Genomic DNA, 19,448 nt, shown 5'->3' with positions numbered 1-19,448 from the left:
GCTTCAGACTCGTCGACTATCTCGCCCTCTTTTTGTGACAGTGGCTGCCTTCCAATGACTTCCAGCCTGACAGTCTCTTAACCACCTTGGCCATGTCCTGAGTTCCAAATGTTATCATTACTGTGTGCCGGGATGTCATCATTTCCAGCCCTTGGAGCATGGAGGCACTCACTGTAAAGTGGCAGCAGCGCGGTGCTATTCAGCCTTGTGAGAACGACAAGATATTATAGCAGCTGCAGCGACAACGGCTCCTGCACACCGAGGGCTATTAAAGTGATTCATATCCATCTCCTTCTGTTTCTAAGACAAATGTGGAATTATATGACTCAACCTTCAATGCCCTTTGGTTAGCCGAAATGAGCTCGTGTTGAGGCAGGGAATTTAGAAATGTCAGAATCATAGATGAGGGAGAGAAACGTTGGAAATATATGGACATGAAGATTTAACAGGGAATTGCTTTCTTTCGAGAGCAGGGAGATGAAATTACCGCATGAGTAAAAAGGTTCAATCCGGTCGCAGGTACTTGATTTTATAGTCGCCGCTATCGGACTGGCCCATATCAGATAAATAGGAATGGGATGGACAACCACTCTTGATTATTATTATTTCACCTCCCCTCCACTTGTTCCATTTGGCCTCTCGGGTGCAAGACACAGAACAGACCACCATGTCCATGATTGGTGCCTTTCAATTGAAAGCGCCTTCGATTGCGGGCCACGCTGTACTGGCCCACTGATCAAACACTTTCAGTATTGTAGAGGAGCTTTTGTTGTTGCTCCCTGCAACAATTCTGATAAATGTACATCTCCGTGACATCATTAAAATGCAGTGGCCAATTAGAAGTCAGATTATGACAGACAAACAACTCTGTTCATACATCAACACAACAAGCTGTGAAAAATAATGCAGTTGATTGGACCAAGTGTCATTTCGAATTAAATTAAGGTGAGAGGAGGGTCTGTCGGGAAGTCGAATGTCGGATTCAGGAGGAGCAGTGTGGTTTTCGTCCCGGCCATGGAACAGTGAAGCAGCTCGACACCCTGGGCAGGGTCCTCGAGGGTGCATGGGAGTTCGCCCAGCCAGTCTACAAGTGTTTGATGGATTTGGAGAAGGCGTTCCGAAGACCGTGTCCCTTGGAGAGTCCTGTGGGGGATGTTCAGAGTACCAGGCCCCCTGATTTGGGCTGTTTGGTCCCTGCACGACGGGTGTCAGAGTTTGGCCTGGGAACGCCTTGGGATCCCGCCGGTGGAGCTGGTTGAAGTGGCTGGGGAGAGGGAGGTCTGGGGTTCCTGCTGCCCCCACGACCCGACCTCAGATAAGCGGTAGAAGATGGATGGTTGAGGGTGATACTGTATGCAAGAAACGTCTAGCATTCAGGCTATTAAGTATTAGTATTACGAATAGTAGGTACTGACTACTGTAATATAAACATAGAAACAATCATACAACACATACAAGCCACAAAACGTTGCATTAGCTGTCATGTCTGGGGTCACGCCAGGGTTAAGTTTGAGTCATGACCTGTTCAGTTGGCTTCACGACCGTGAGGTCAAGCGTCTGTTTTGTTACTGATAGAACAAGAGTCTGTTTTGAACTGATGCAACCATCATATAACCATCATCTCGTTTCAACTAGGCTATGTGATGTCAATCTTTCATCCTTTAGGTGATGTTAGACCTTTGTGATGTCTTTCTGTAGTCTTTTACTTGCTACGACCAATCAGATCGATTCACTGTCTGTAGGTGCAGTCTGAGAATTGTGTGTGTGTTTCGCCGGATTATTGCTCTCTGTTCCTCTGTGCTTCTCCGCAGCCCAAGGGGGCTTGGCGTCTTGTGATTCGAGATGCATTCTCGTTGTTTTTCGTTTAGTCAAGTTATGTGAATAAATTTTATTTGTGTCTGCGCTTTGGGATCCAAGCACTTCAGCACACAACGTTAGCTAACTCTAGCAAGCTAGCACATGATTTCTTTTTGAAACTTTCCAGTTATACAGCCACAGCTCTGTTTTCAGTCATAAAGACTTTTCATCTTTGAGAGCCCCGAACAAGCGCAGCTGTTCATTTCAACTTGAGGGCCACAACACAAATAGTCACAGTTGGACATCAATTCTCACAGATATTGATCTGTGTGGGACATACCCTTGAGCAAGGTGATTTGACACTTATCTCCCCAACACTCATCTCGGCCCAGTGTTGAATCTGCGGCGCTTTGGAGATGAAGAGAGGAATCTGGTGGTATTTGTTTCTAACTGGGAGTCAGTATTTCTGTTTTCACAATGTCATTGATGTAGCAGGTCGCCTGTGCGTAACCACACACTTGAAAAACAGAAATTCAGTCACATAACTGTCAGTTTAAAAAATGGATATTTGCACACGCAAAAGAAAAATCAATTTTCCAGCAACACAATTACGATATTAAATATTTTTAGAATCAACAAATCTATCGACTATTCGATCGATTAATCAACTAATTGGATTCATTTTAATTTTGCATTAAAGCATATTTCCCCTGATTACTGTTTAATCAGTGTATTTTGTACTTCATATTCATATAGTCATTTAAAAAAGGGGGATTGATGTTGTACTGTGTTACCGGTTGGGTCATTGTTTCCCAAAGTTAGACAAATGTTTGCAAATGTCTTATTTTGATTAAACATAAAGAAATAAAGAGGATAATCAGTCTTCTTTCATGAAGGAATACAGAAATCAGGAAACAGTTACTGTTGGTATGCTGAAATCAGAGGATTTGGACTATTTCAAATTAAAAATGTCTCCAAACGATTACTCACTTATTAAAATAGTTGATTAATTTGATAATTGATTAATTGACATCTCTCAACACAATCCCTCTAAACTCATGCTCCAATGCTCAGTTAGAAAGAGGAGTACAGAAATTAGGCCTGTTGTTTAAATCGGGAGGACTTGTACAGTTATTGGCTACAAAAAGTGTAACCATAGCTTGGATTATGAGAAAAAATCAGCTACAAAAGTTTCATTTCAAATGTCAAGAACTGCACTTTTTTTTTTCCCCCTCCTTGTATGCGTGTGCATGTGCGTGTAGGTGTACATGTGTACAAATTGGGGCTGCTGAAAATAGCCAGCAAGACCTTTTAATATGCGCTGCTACGATTGGATGCCAACCAGTGCTTGGGTGTACGTTGCTAGGATCCGTTTCAGCTCACCCGCGACCCTAATGAGGACGAGCGCTATTGGAAATTGATGGCTGGATGCGTCTGCAGGCAGGAGGAAAATGTCCTTTTTGCCTGAAGCCCATTTTCCTTGACCATGTTTGGTGCAAAATTAACCACAATATAGCGTAAAGGATTGTTGCACCACTGAAAACATGAAGTGGCTAACGGACCAACATTTCCGAAGCACACCTTAAAAGTAGGAGATTTTTGCAATGCTCGGCTTTGAAAGCTTTGTTCTAATCCAATATGTGATGTATAGAGATCCTGTCGTCACGTGACTTTCTCTGAACAGCAGGAAGTAGAATTGAAGTTCTGTTTCAGCGTATCCTCACAAGTTTCTTACCGTTTGGGCAGTTGGTCCACATGGCGGCGGTTTCGGAAGCTTGAAAGCGAGAACTTTTGGAACCGGGCTCCAGAGTGGAAAGATTTCCAACCGTGCCCAGCACGTTCCAATGTGGACACCATTTGCGGGATAATCCTCCAGTGATGATGTAATTCTCACGTATATGGCACGTCCCTGGATGATTGAAGTTCGTATTTGAGTTTCGTTCCGTTTGTAATTTTCATCGTTCAATAAAGTGTTCACATGACAAGCGGTACATAAAGCCGGCAAGGCAAAAGTTAAAGAAGAAGCTGCTTCCAGTTTGAGAATTTGGATGGATGGATGGAAGAATGGACAGACAGACTTTTCAAGACGGAACACGCCTAGATAAAGTGTATTGGATGATTTCTTATTGCCCTTCTCTCCAAATCATGCAACCACTGAACATGAAATAACATTTTCTGTTGTGTCCACAATTCTGATTTGTCTGATCCACGTTTTCCAGCAGAAAAATGCAAGAAAATCGCACCGCCTTATATTTGTCTTTGAACGGAGTGCACACTAATGACTGGCCTGTCCAAAGGTTCCCACTTCCTGCCAGTCATGGAAGCCCTGGCAGGTGCACACTCACTCATTGTTAATGAATTCACAATGATCCTGCGGGCTGCAAGAATGATTGATATCCTGAAATATCTGCGAGCATGAAAGGGTCTGCGGAAGAATTGAGGGAAGGAATGGAATCAGAAATCCAGAGTAGTCCATAAATTTAGAACGAGTCCGATCTGTCCCAAGTTACAGTCTTGGAGTCACGAGGCTCGGTGAAAATACAAAAGTCAAACCTTTTTTTCAATTGAATACACGACAATATTTAGTGTTCAAACTGATGCATGTTGTTCTTTTGCTTGGATGTTTGCCATCGCGTTACATCACCTTGTGGTATTGGACTTTGTAGATATGTTGTTGTGAGGGCATTTTAAAATTTACATTCATCAAATCAACATGAAATTGGTATTATGAATTGATATTGAAATTGATGCTATCAGCACGAAATTGATATTGTTGCCCGCTTGGTGATCCTTCTTCTGATCTAAGATCAATATATTTTCGTCATGAGCTGTCGTTTTATACATCTCAAAATGACTTTTTTTTTTTTTTTTTTAAATCAGTTTGTTTTACAGTTTTGGGACAAAACCAGGTGCTCTCAACCAAGGATAATAACTTGTATAGAAGATGATAATAAGCAATCACGAGCACAGCTGCTATTATTATGATAAAGCAATGAGAGTAATGTGAATCATTGTTATGGTGAATTCCATGACAATGTAGAGTATTATCAATAGGTTTCTTGCACAGTATATCGCAATCAGGTTGTCGTTTGTTATCCTCCAAATAGCTCCCCTTCGTGGCTCATTAGAAAAGAAAGTCATTATCGTAAAAGACGTTGTAAAAGCATTGAGATTAAGCATTTAATTAAGCTGAAAGTAGGAGAGCTTGCTAAGACAATTTTGATGTATATATATATATATATTTTTTTTATCTGCACACCATTTTGAGAGACAGCTGAACGTGTAATATGCTGAGTTGCAATGGACCTTACACACATTTTCACACCTTACATACTCCCCATGCCAATAATTATATATCATATATTGTATGAATGTATGAGCAAGCAGTTTTTCCTCTATTAGTTCTGCAAATAGTATTCATCGTCAGGTTTCACCTAGCTGGCTTATTATATAACATTTCATATCTAGTGGTAATGATATCTTGCTGATTTTTCATTTACCTCTGAAAATCAATGAAAATGCAATAAAGCTTCGTTATTTGAAATGGACTTATTTTGAATAGCTTCTGTACATATTGGAAATCAATAAATTATTAAATAATGTGTTGTGAGATGGTCAGCCAGTTTTACTGAAATGATCAAAATGTCCTTTGCAATCTGTGGAGTTTCCAATGAACAATTTCCTGACATGTTATACTGTAGAAATACAAAAGAACTATGTAAAATATGTATCTCATGCATGGCGAGGCACTGTCCTACACACTGCAAATGATTGCACTGAAATGTGCATGCTATCGAAGAAGGAAGGAACGATTATGGTGTGGTGTGGCCACCATCATCCCTGAAAAGCTTCACAGAAAGAATTTCTGCAAATCACTTTCACCCTGCACTGTGAATGTTTACATGGTGTCAGGTTAATTTCCATTTGTGCAGTTCGAGCACCCTCTGGTGGGTACTTTTTAGTGCAATTTAATTTTCATTAGGGATGTTTTGGCCCGCGGCACGGTGGCTGACTGGTTAGCACGTCCGCCTCCCAGTTCTGAGGACTCGGGTTCGAGTCCAGGCTCGGACCTTCCTGGGTGGAGTTTGCATGTTCTCCCCGTGCCCGCGTGGGTCTTCTCCGGGTACTCCGGTCTCCTCCCACATTCCAAAGACATGCGTGGCAGGTTGATTGAATTGTCCCGTCGGTGTGCTTGTGAGCGTGGACGGCTGTTGGTCTCTATGTGCTCTGCGATTGGCTGTCAACCAGTTCAGGGTGTCCTCTGCCTGAAGCCCGCTTGTGAGGAGCAAGTGTTTTTTAAGAAAATGGATGGATGGATGACCACAACTGTCATTGTAAACTAAACATAAAGGAAAATCAGACACATACAGCAGAAAATCTCGTTAATAAAACAAAAAGACATCAAATTAGCAGCACTGTACTTTTTTGCATTATACAAACATTAGACCTTAACTTTTTAATCACAAATGTACTTTTTTTTAAGTTGTTTGCCCAGCTTTCAAATCATCTTCCAGAAGCAGCAGTTTAAACGGGAAGTATCTGAGCTGAAATCTTTTTTTTTTTTTTTTTAAGACAGCGGGGGCAGTTAAAAGCTTCCAGAGTGGATCGGTAATAGTTTGACGGGTGGCGGTGACAACCCTCAGGAGTTTAGCGGATGATATTCTGCTTGGATTTGGTGGCACTGGGGACTGCATTGTTGTCTCGTCGCTACAGAAACGGCCGCTTTAGCTCATCCTGATAAGCGTCCTCATTCAGAGTTGAGCCTCACAACGGTGGTGTCATCTGCAAATTTGATGATCCAATTTCTGGAGTGGGTGGTGGGGGGGGGGGGGGGTGCTGAGGCTGAGGAGGTATGAGGGGGCCTGCCCTTTCCCTTGACAATAGATCTGACTGCAGGTCCCAATCCAACATCAGATCAAGTGGCAGACTTCCAGCTCTGTCAATTTCATTACAAGTGAAGTCTGTTGCTTTCCAAGTCTCCCATTTCACGCTCCCCGAATTCTTCTCCCATTTGTCCTCCGCCAACAAATAGCAATGTTTTATGAGACAGACGCAATTCTGCATTCTCTCTTGTGATGACACTGTATCATTACTTTTAGATTGAAGGCATTTTATTGCCATACCAACACACATTTCCACATGATATGGCATGAAATACGATACTTGAGGTTCCAGGTTAACCCACTAAGCCCCAAGACTTGTGTAAATAAGAATAGAATACAAATACAATCACAAAATAAGGTAAAACTACGGAGCCCCTTTGGTGCCAGGGGTTGAATTTTGTATTTTTTTGGCTAATCTGCACCCACAGTTTACTAATCTGTTTGCACAATTTACGAATCTGTTTGCACAGTTTAGCAATCTGTACCTACAGTTTATGAATCTGTTCCCACAGTTCACTAATCTGTTCGCACAATTTACTAATCAGTACCCACAGTTTAGCACATCAATAAGAAACAAAGAACACTCAAATATACAGATACAAGTTTGATTTATTTGAAAAAAATTGGGAGAAATTGGTAAATTTGATGTGAGGATTAGCTATGTATTCCACAAATGATAGCTAATTCAAATGAGAAGCGTCGCGCTCCCTTCCATCCAATATCGTATCAGCCTGGATTATCAAACCTCAACCACAATTGTTTCTTCTGGCCTGAAGATGGCAGTGTTTTCACAGTTTTGCATTAGTGAAGCTGCTGGTGTTCTTTGATTCTTATTGAGATGCTAAACTGTGGGTACAGATTAGTAAACTGTGCAAACACATTAGTGGGTACATGTGGGTACAAATGCCTGAACTGTGGGTACGGATTGCTAAACGGTAGGTACAGATTAGCAATGAATCAAAAAATCAAAAAATCATACCCTGGCACTAGAGGGCGTCATGGGCTGGGTCGCATACGCCAGAGTTCGGGACTTGTTATGTGTCAGTTTTGGTACTGATGTAACAGATCCAGTTTCAGCTGGCTTGTTGCTATGTGCCAGTTTGGTGATGTTCAACCTATGTGATGTCAATCTTTTAGTCCTTTACTGTTCCTTTACGTAGCCACAAGCAACCAGATGGATTCACTGTCTGTAGTAGCAGTCTGAGAAGTGTGTGTGTGTTTTGCCGGATTATTAAACACTGTCCTGTGTGCTGCCTTCTTCATGAATAAATCGAGAAAATCTTATTTGTGTCTGCGCCTTTGGGATCCACACCTCTCAACACACAACAGAGGGGCTGCGTATTAAATAAATACAGTCAAAAAAGATAACGACAAAGGGAATTCTTATTGAAGTTTGAACATGTGCAAAAATGTAAATATTGCAATTGAGTCAATTGAATTGGGGCGGCACGTCCGCTTCCCAGTTCTGAGGTCTCCGGTTCGAGTCCAGGCTCGGACCTTCCTGGGTGGAGTTTGCATGTTCTCCCCGTGCCCGCGTGGGTCTTCTCCGGGTACTCCTGTCTCCTCCCACATTCCAAAGACATGCATGGCAGGTTCATTGGGCGTTCCAAATTGTCCCGTCGGTGTGCGTGTGAGTGTGGATGGTTGTTCGATTCTGTGTGCCCTGCGATTGGTTGGCAACCAGTCCAGGGTGTCCCCTGCCTACTGCCCAGAGCCAGCTGAGATAGGCGCCAGCAGCCCCCGCGACCCTTGTGAGGAATAAAGCGGTCAAGAAAATGGATGGATGGATAAATTGAATTGCACGTGGTAGCTACATGGCCTTTGTAGTTGGGGGTGTAAAGTGTTGAACATGCATGAATGAATAGGCCTGGGTGGCTGAGGTCCGGGCTGCAGAGCGCTATTTGAGTTTAACATCCGAGCAGCGTCCTGAAAGATGCTGTACCTGAGCCAGGTGGTGCTGCTTCCTGCTCCAGATGCTCCATAGCCGCCTATCTGAGGGGAGAGGATAGAAGAGGGAGTGTGTGAGGGGGTGAGTTACGTGCTTGAGGATGCACAGAGCCCTTTTTTTATGCATCTGCTGGTGAAGATGTCTGTGCTGCACCCCAAAATCTTGTTGCAAAACTGTTTTGCATGATTGTTTTTCGTGGTTTTTCCCTCTCCTCGCTGTGTGCATGTTTATAGATCGAGAGCAGGTGGGAATTGTTCATTGGCTGGCTCAACCTGATTACACCCACAGGATCGATCCAATGGGGAAGGAGTCCTTTTTAAGTCAATACACATTATACAACACACACTTGTTTTATTCATTTTTTTTCCTTTCGGACACATTACAGCTTACATTGCATCATTTGCAACACTGACATCCGAATTAACAAACATATGAAAATAACACATTTAAAATCAGGTGAAAATTATGAAAATGTGTGAAAAGTTTTGTGAAAATATATGTGTGAAGTTTTGTCTATCTATCTTATTCACAAGTAACATCATATTGTATTATCTTTGTGCGGCAACTCCTGTTTGCTTTATGCCAGTATCAAAAGAGCTCTTCTATATCTTAATTAGAATACAACATTTTATTTACCTGTTACTTATGATTGTATTATTGTCAGCTGGGATAGGCTCCAGCACACCAATGACCCTCATGAGGGTAAGCGGTGCAGAGAATGCATGGATGGATGATTGTGTAATTATTTTCTTTTATGTGCAGCACTTTATTTACCGAAGGTTGTTAAACTGCAATATAAAGTTGAGTTTTAACTCAATTATATGACATTTGAATTATGAAAGGCATTTTAACGTTTTTAAAAAGCCAACAGTAAACACAATGCTACTCCAGTGGTTCAGCGGGGAGCAGACTCGCGCTTAGAAAATCATCAGCAGTCTCCGCTTGCAACACTTCATCATTCATACGGTCACAACGGTGACTGATCGCATGCGAACGGGACCAGAAATGACCGGCTTGTCGCTGTCGCGGCTTGGAGGGAGGCTTTACCTGTACCATAAAACTCATTCACTGCAAGCACAGTTCAAATAACGTATCTTTGACTTGTATACTTGTACACCAGTGGCAGTGAATGGTCTGTTAAAGTGTAAACCTTGAACATTTTTGGCTAATGGACGCCGGAGTTCACTGCCATACCAACAACATCTTTTGTATTGTACAAGGACTAATTGTGCATGACAAACTTGTAATGAGAGTCTGTTCGTCTAAAATCCATTTTACTAGTTGTTAAATGTATAATAGTTATCCTATTAATCAAAAAACATATACTTTATACGTATATTTATTTATGTATTTATTTATTTTTACACTTGTGCGCTTAAAGAGGACTTAGCTAAATTGACAAGCTACCCCTGTTGGTCTTAAAGGGACCAAACAGTCTGTACTAGGAGGTCTAGTAGCCCCGTAGAACCGTCCACAGAACCCCTCAAAGGACACGATTTGAATGCCTTCTCCAAGTAACACTTGGGCGAACTTCCATGCACCTTGTAAAACTGGTACATTGTTCCATCGCCAGTACAAATGAGCAGCATTACCTGCATAGCTGCTTGGTGAATGTTTTTCCTCTGACCTTTTTCACATGTACACCAGCGTCAGCAAGAAGGTAGAGTAAAGGTTTGTGGCAGTTACGATGGTGAATGGAGTAGCATTCATTCAGATACGCAAGCCAAAATAGCCGATTATTTTGTCAAAATATGTGCTGGTGATGTCGCCGGACTGAGAAACAATTAAGTCACTACCGTCCCACTAATGAGCCAAATGCAGAGGTCACTTCACCCTTTACTACGGTTCAGAAGGTGACGGGCGACAGACCAAAGTCTTTATCAGGGGTCACCAACGTGGTGGCCATGGGCGTCAGGTAGCCAACCCACATGAGTAGCTGGGGCCTGTTCTAGAAATAGCTCACATCTAAACACAAAAACACAGCCTAATAGTACCTCAATTCTAAAATCAAATCTGAAAGCCAGGTCTATGGAGACGAGCGGCGCACCTTTGGCCATCAGGCCGGGTCAGGAACAAAGGGCGACTGTCATGGCTCTGAACGCCACGCCGTAACGAGAAGAGCTGCTGGGATGCAGCAGAGATGATATCGAGTCCGAGGCAGTCGTGCTGCGGTGGAGTGGAATCACACAGAATAAGAATCATCTAATGCTGGTGTGAAGAAGGAGCAACAAAAACTGAGTGCCAGAAAAAAATGAAATATTCAGGGTATTTTTGGAGGGGGGGAAAAAAAAACTGCAAAAATAATAAATCAGTTGAAAGCAAGATTATGGATCAAGGAACTGAGTAGATTTAACGATCCCAGTTTTTAAAGTCAGTTTTACATTAACGTGGAGGATGATGGTGATTAATCATGTTTACTTTCACTCAAAGTCATCTCTTGATTTATTTATTAAATTACTTTTTTTAATCTCGCCAACGCTTTAAAGGCCAAGACCATCCATCCATTTTCTGTTCCGCTCATCCTCACTAGCGTTGCGGGTGTGCCGGGGCCCATCCCGGCTGTCTTTGAACGAGAGGCCGGGTACACCCTGAACTGGCTGCCAGCCAGTGTGCTGGTCCGAGTATGTCAAGCATATGACTGCGAAGCATGTTTGAAGCGTCAATGGTCAACGTGTCGTGCAATTCTCCAGTTGGAGCAGTGCCGAGCAGCTTTCGTCACCGACGCATGAGCAACACATGATCACGCTGTGGCTGGCTGATTCCAGAGCTCCACATTTGGAGGCCCCTTCCCAACCAAGGACGTCAAGGACAATCTAACGTCCTTGGTCGGGAAGTCGGCAAAATCAGGACAACGGCAGCTAAATGAACTCTGCATGGTCCAATTGATGACACGTGGTTGCAGTCTGCTCAATGCATTTCCACAAAAACCTCGAGAGGCCAACATCATTTTGTCTTCATTCAGTTTGACCTTAGTGGTGTCATATAGTATTAGCTTCCATCTTTTGGTTCAATGCCCTAAAGTGAAATAAAACTACTTTTGTGCACTCTTTCATTAGGAAATGCAAACGCCGCCACCGGTACAAGGAAGAAAATCTTACATAATTCATTAAATTAGTACTTCCACCATAAAATCTGACACCCTGTGGGCACAAACTTTTTATACAGCATTGCAAATTAGACAGAGAACTTTTTTTCTTTTTTTCTGTGAATTTACCATCTGTGGATTAGCCACGTTACGTGTCCTTGGCGAATTCCTGACAGGCTGCTTTCTTTAGGGATCCTATTTTATGCTTGTACTGACAATGAAATCATTTTCTTTAATGAGCAGTACTGAAGCCCAGTTGATGTCTTCATCATCATGCAGCTCTGTCTTGTCCTGTCTTGTGGATCATGTTTTTCATACTGTGACATTAACATTCATTTCTTATCTAATTCATTTAGCGTCTGCCGTGAGAGACCTCACTGATATTCTTACAGATGACAAATAAACAAAGCCAACGTCTTGAAATGATGCCCCGGAGGCATTTTTCAAGGTTAACCGTTAAGTCTAGCTTTTATTTCATCGTATGCCATGAAACCCGATCGCAGTCTCAGTGAAATGTCAAAAACCCACAACACTGACAGTCAGTCTTCAGTGATTCTTTTTTAAAGTAAGAACAGCTGCTGATCTGTCTTCCACTGATTGAACTATTTATAATGTATGTCTGAATGCTTCTGAGGCTCAGCTTACTTTGCGTGTCCCTTGTTACGATAGGCGCTTTCTGCAGGATGGAATTTGTGCCGTCTTCCGAAATTCGGCGTGCAGATTGTGTAATTGGTAGCCTTAAGTCAGGTTTTATGGGCAGTACTCTTGATTTTATGAGCTGCGTCCTACATTTGAACACAAATTCCCACTTGTTTACAATACCAACAATATTAATCATTTTATGACAAACGCAGATGTAAAATATACATCAATCATCTCGCTTTCTTAACCCTCATCACACTTTGAATGGTAATCTAATCTTTAAGAGTGCAAATGATTCGTCACCATGTTGATGATAGACCAGGGAGGGAGTTGGTCTGGTGTAAGTCACAGTTTTTGAGCCTGCTGGTTGTGGCCTGGAGACTCCGCAGTCTTGAGATTGTTGTCTTTGCACCACATGCTTACCTCGCTCCTGAGACCCACCATAGTTGTGTCATCCGCACACTTAATGAGCTTGGAGCTGGAGTGCAGTCATGGGTCAGTAGAGTGAAGAGGAAGGGACTCGGCACGCATCCTTGGAGGATCCCTGTTTTCATCATGATGGTGACGGATGTGTTGCTGCCAACTGGCAGGCCCAAAGGATGATATGAGTAGCCTGCGGGCATGTGCTAAAAATAGCTCACCAGTGATGGGACATTGTGATTTTGTGGGGAACGTATAAGTTATCATTTAAAAATGTAAACGCTGGCAGCAAGTTATTGAAATGCATATTGATATGTGTCCAAAAATGCAATTGAGCAAATTTCACAAGTGTGTGTCAAACTGAAGTATCTCTCCATTTCAAAAAGGTTTGGTGATCACAAACCACCGGTCGGGGTGTCTCATAAAAAGTGTGAGCAGGTGTCAACGTGCGCACCTTTTGTTCTGGGGATCAACGTGTCTGGAATTCTGTAGAAGTTTGTGCTTCGCGAACATGAGGGGGGCTCTGATGGAAATCGATGTGGTCTTTTGTAATCTCAGCTGCCTAACTTGGAGGCGGGAGACTTTGATGACCGTTTAATCGTGCGTCACTGGAGCGGACAGGTAATCCATTGATTTAGCCAGTCAGGTAAATGTATGTGAATTAATGACAAAAAAAAAAGAAAAAAAAAAGAGGACAATCAAAACGCGGGAAGACGAGGCGTATGAAGAGTGTCAAATGCGACAGACTCATTTCCATTTCAATTAGCTTTGATCGCTGTAGCTCACCATCCAGTTGTGATCTTTTTCAAACATCTCTGTAGCTGGAGCTTATCACTACATCTGCTGGCGCTAACTGCTGAGCTATCTCCTGTGATAAGGGCAAAAAAAAGAAGAAAATCTGCTGTGATGGTCCGGGCAGTTCCACCTACTTATTTTTCATGGGTAATTGGCATTATTTTTGGATCACTGCACTATTGAAACAAAGCCTGCTGAAAGAACTGCATTGTCCCGCTGCAGTGCACCTTCAGGTACTTTTCTCTTCCAGGCCTTGATCGCACCTACTTACCCCCCCCACACACACACACATATATATATGGGGCAGAGGGGGGTGTTACTCTATGTAAAGAATAACAATAAATTGATCTCCAAGTTTCACAAATCATATCCCGTATTGTGGTTCCGAGTATGTGAGTAGGTTTGGGTGTTGTTTTTGGGTGTTACACTATAGATTGTATGCAGTAATGCTTCTAGTTTGGCATGGAGGCAAAAGAAACATTTGTAACAAATTTGGAGTATTCTGGTGTGGATCTATTTCTTGATAGGTAGAAATGTATTAGTTTTGGAAAAATATGTAAAAAAAAATTCAAGGTGTTTTTCATGCTATGATCGAATTGAGACACCGCCAAGGATAACCAAATAGAATTGTCATGTGATCTACTACGGCTCCAGATGTCAGACCTCGGAGAAATAGAACTTGGCCCAAAGTGTTTCTGCTCTTTTCAGGGCCATGGAAGGGAATGTTTACAATCAATCCCCTCTTTAAGGCTCATTTAACTGATTGATTAATGCATCTGCTTCTTTGCTTGTGGTTTATTGGACTGTGACTGTCTACTAATTATCCACGGACTCGGGAGGAAGAGCGGGTGAGCAAATGATGGTCGGAACTTTAGACGGAATGTGCGCAAAAAGTTGCATCCATTGATTCAACAGTAATAGGCCCCACTTCGCTCTTGTGATACTTGTTTGGTCTCGAGTTTAGAAGATCAGAGCAGAGTAAAGCCCAAGGGAATATCAGTAATAACTAACTAAATGATCAACAATTGAAATGCAATCAGTTTGTGTTGATACACACGTAGATACTTCTTTTTGGCAGAGTATATTAAAAACAATCAGGTTGTTAGATATCATTGAACAAAGTCCTATACAAAAAGCTGTCTTTTACTTATAAAAAAAAGAAGAACAACTTCCTGTGTGAGGAAGTAACATGTTTACACTGATGTCATGCCAAGCAACCAAACCACATTGCACACTGAATGCATATTTCCTGTTTCTCCAGGGGAGTCATTGGCTGGTCGGATTGGCGTTCCTCGAGGGTACTGGAGATTTTCCTGGGTAGCTGAGGATGCGCTGAGCTTTCCTAGCAACTGGATGCCCACGTCAGGTGAGCTGGACGTTGTTAACCTTGCTCGGCACGACGGACGGACAGGCAGGCCATGCCACCTCTTTCTTTTCAAAGGTCTTCTGCATCCAATTGGCCGTGACGGCTCGCATCAGTTCTCCGTCACAACAAATAAACATCTCTGTCTTGCCTGCCCTCCACTTTTACGTGTTCACAGCCAATGACGATAAAGGCTTTCTATTCTGTTCCGTCAACGCTAACACACCTCAAACATGCGTGACTGTTGTTCGGTAACAAACCAGTCCATGTCATATGCAAAAAAAAAATCAAAAAATAAGTCAAGAGTGTCAATAATGCAGCATGGACAAGCTTATCCCAGCAAGAATCCTGCTAGCATGTTAATGCAGGAGCGGTCCTTGACTTGACCAGTTCGATTTCGACACTCTTCCAAGTCTCATGATTATTTATGCATGACTCATGACTGCAACCTTGCGATAATGTCTTATGAGTATTCATAAGTTGATATCATGTTGAACAGTGCGAACGATTTGGATGCAGACAGTTCTCTTGTACCACTCAACAAATCCAAATAACATGATGGTTGAATTTCAGTATGTAATAACTGCGTTATTCAAATAGCATTTTATCTCCATGCCTGTCAGTCACAAAAAAAAAGTGATTTGTGCACCTGGAACTTTTATATTGCAATTACATGAAGAAGACAATTGTGTTGTGCCGTACATGAATACCATACTTCTTCTTTTTTTGTCTGCCGTGCTGTTTCTTCACTTAAATTCTTTTTAAATGTTGAATTTTAAGCCGGGCGGCACGGCGGACGAGTGGTTAGCACGTCCGCCTCCCAGTTCTGAGGACTCGGGTTCGAGTCCAGGCTCCGGCCTTCCTGGGTGGAGTTTGCATGTTCTCCCCGTGCCCGCGTGGGTCTTCTCCGGGTGCTCCGGTCTCCTCCCACATTCCAAAGACATGCATGGCAGGTTGATTGGGCGCTCCCAATTGTCCCTAGGACCCCGGATCCGATGCTGCCACCAAGAACAGAGAAACGAAAACACAGCAAATGATTCAGACGCAGCAGAATCCCGAACACGGCTCCTCTGTCACCTTCACAACATCCGCCACAAACGCCTGTGGGCCACCCACCTGCGACCTCGACACTCTCCACGTACGCTGCATTCATGCTTTGGTCTCCACCGTCACACTTGAGACTTCCTGCCCATCGCGTTTGGTGAAATCAGGGATTAAAATGGTGCCACTCACTCCAGACATGACAAGATTAAGTATGAAATCCTCCCAAAAGAATTCCCTGCTCCCTACTCCACCAACCAAATCCCTCTCAGCTCAGAAACCACCACTGGTGCCGGCAATTGTTATCTCCAAGAGCGTCAATGCTGTTGTCTGGGATGCAAAAAGGCCTCGGCGTTATCAACCAGACTTCCGGAGAGAGAGAGAGAGAGCGAGCGAGTGTTCTTTTCGAAAACTGTCAAACCGCATAGATTAGATAAGAGAAGGAGAGTCAGACCGGTCAGATTATAGAAATCTAATCAATATTCCTTACCAGAAAGTAGCATCAAGATTAATTCCAACTAATCTCAAACATTTTCAAATGTTAGATCTGGAAGTTACAGATCATTTTTAATTAAGGTGAGTACCGTATAGTCCACCTCACTTCAAAGGCTGGGGGGTGTCTGTGCCATATTCACACACCCACAAATTTACCTTTGATTTTTTTTTTCTTTTGTGCGTGGCATTCAAAACGGGATGAAACAATCCCTTTACTACTTTATGTCAATATGGACAAACCACCACCGAATTTTTTTAGTGATGATTTTGCAGGCTTATTTTCAGTTGTCTGCACTGATTTGGGCTAATTAGTCATTCCAGGCAACTTGAAAGCGCATGTGAATGGAACTGGTGATAGGCATACGAAAGAAGGCACTGCTGACCTTGAAATGTAACTCGGCCACACGCAGAAGTTCTCATTACTAAGAATGTTATTATTTCAAATGTCATTGCTTATCTGATCATTTGGTGTTTTCTTTGACCCAAACCAGCAGTTGGGTTTGTGCTTGTTCAAGGAAGACTTGTCAGTGACAGCACAGGGGCTCGGTTTATGGAAATGACGAGGTTTGAAAACATACCCTGTTCTAAAATAAAAATAAATCAATAAATAACAAAAAAATAAATAAAAATTCTTTGAGTAAGATGGTACGTTATCAAATGAATAGAAGTGATTTGATACACGAGCTTACGCGTGACTATTTGTTAAACTTAGCTTTAATTACAAACAGAGCGTGTATTGATGCACTTATCTAAGCATTCCCTGTTCCCAGCAAGCAGCCATGCTTCCTTGAATATCATTCACGTTTCTCTTCATGAAATGATTTTTGGTGTACTTGATTAAATTCAATCATCTTCTGGTCACTGCACTTTAGTTTGATTCTCTTGCTTCTCTCATTATATTTGTTTGTCCATACATTGTACTGCTATTATATTTGGCATGAAAATCTCCTCCCGAGATCATTTGTAATGTTTTTCTGTCCTAGATCCCGCGTGCGACGGAAGCAAAACATGTGACCAGGATGTCGTCGGCGACCCTGAGTTCACGTGGAGCGTCGTGGCGACAGGGGACACTCGGGAAGAGCACAAGCAAAAGACCGAAAAGAGGGCGGGAAGTCCCCAAGGATGGGAGGAAGGTAAGAGCGAAGGTATCGCACTCACTTACGTTACGGCCCAGTTTCACTTTCTGTGTTTTCACGAGACTTCATGAAGAAGCAGCCATCCATTTCTTTTTTAAGGGCCTGGCTACTTTTGAAGCATCTCACTTTGCGCTAACCCACACAAAAAGCAAAAAGCTATTTAGATCATATCTTTTCATGAGTTGTTCCCTTTGAAAGATCAGAACATAGTTTACTGAATCAGTAGTCTGAAAACCCAAGACTCACATTTTCCACATTCGCAAGCATCATTCATTTTCATACCTTGGAAAATGAGAAAACCGTTTCTGCCATTTTATCTCCTGAGGTGATGGTGAAATGGGGGCGACAGAGAAGTCCATTTATTTCTCTATTTTTTGCCAGCATCATAAGCAACAAGCCTGAGACCAGATGGGTGAAATACAATTGGAAATCGAAAATGCATGAAAATGGAGAAGGAAAAAAAGATGCATGGTCACGCTGTGCAATTTCCCACGTGTATTCTTTCCAACGCACCTTGTTGATGGCGGCCCTTTAAAAAATAAAGTGCTTCAAAAAGACAAGACAAAAAACAAAAAAAAGGCTGTTGCATTCTCAGTTCACCACTAGATGGCACTAAATTATTATTATTATTATTATTATTATTATCATTTCGTATTTTATTAACAAAAATATAAACACAAGACTTTTGTTTTTGCTCCCATTTTTATATGAGATGAATTCAAAGGTCTAAAACTTTTACCACATACACGATTATCACAAACCAGTCTAAACCTGTGATAGTGAGCACTTCTCCTTTGCCGAGATAATCCGTGCCACCTCAGTTGCAGTTGCAAGGTGCAGTTTTTTTTTATGGGGGTGGGGGGGGGACTCAGAAAACAGTCAGTCAGTACTGACTGTAACACACACTGTAAGTCTGTACTGACTGGTTTTCTGAGCCCCCACACCTCCCTCCGCCAATAAAACACATTGTTGAGTGTATCATTTTTATTTTTAATACATTTATTTGCCACGTTTTTTAGGGTAAATTGTGTGCATCAAAAGTACTACTTGTATCGGTGACTACGCGTTAATTGTACTGGTATCGGTCTGAAAAAAAAAAAAAAAAGTGGTATCGAACATCTTTAATATCATCTATCCTCAAACTGTGTAATAAAGTATGTAAGAAAATATGCACTGTATATATTCTCTTCCTTCAGCCGGTTGTGATTGTTTTAGCCGGACACGTCGATTTGCACAGCAGCATCCAAACAGATTCAAAGCTGATCACGATTGGAGGCTAAGCGACACGGAGTACAAAGGAAATATATATTTACATAATCATGTTCAAGTCGTCGCTTAACCACAATATAGTTGGCGTGTTTTGAATAATTGAGCCGGGCAAGCTGCTGTCCACACGTTTTTACTGGTTTGAGCATTTAAAAGGGATGGAAATACTTGATGGCTGTGATCTGCGGGATTTTTCTTCACAACTCAACTCAACTCATCACATGAAAGATATTCAACGTGGAATCTTGTTTCAGATCCACTTCTTGAGTTGGGTTCAAGTTTAGTTAGGGTTGAAGCTGAAGCTTAAAACAGAACACGAGGTTATTGAGATCAAGATGCGCTCAGGAAGAAGAAAGATTCATTGATGTAGTCTGGTGTAAATAATGAATATAGGAACGAGGATCAAGGTTGCACGTTATTGTGGCTCTCAGCAGTATTGACTTTCATTTCATTAAATTCCACAAGGCTCTGTCTTTGATAAGTTGACTATTTTTTTTTATTTTTTTTTTAGAGGCATCTGGTAATGTTAAATGACTTTACAGCAAAACATTTTCCTAATAGCCATGATCATGATTTC

At 42.1% G+C, this 19,448-nt stretch overlaps 1 protein-coding gene across 2 annotated transcripts in view; it reads left to right on the top strand.

Moving 5' to 3' along the window:
- alk (ALK receptor tyrosine kinase) overlaps positions 1–19,448 on the top strand; it is a 252,256-nt gene that overhangs the window by 112,110 nt on the left and 120,698 nt on the right. Inside the window, exons 4-5 of one of the 2 annotated variants that reach the window (XM_077538429.1) lie at positions 14,832–14,936; positions 17,453–17,602. In XM_077538429.1, the coding sequence (XP_077394555.1) occupies positions 14,832–14,936; positions 17,453–17,602 (255 nt within the window). Of the gene's footprint in view, positions 1–14,831; positions 14,937–17,452; positions 17,615–19,448 lie in introns of both variants that reach the window. The other variant, XM_077538428.1, reaches the window with a different exon arrangement.

This window comes from Festucalex cinctus, chromosome 12 (assembly GCF_051991245.1).
Source record: "Festucalex cinctus isolate MCC-2025b chromosome 12, RoL_Fcin_1.0, whole genome shotgun sequence".
In the NCBI taxonomy this organism is placed as follows: Eukaryota; Metazoa; Chordata; class Actinopteri; order Syngnathiformes; family Syngnathidae; genus Festucalex; species Festucalex cinctus.
This window is presented reverse-complemented; position numbering and strand designations above follow the sequence as displayed.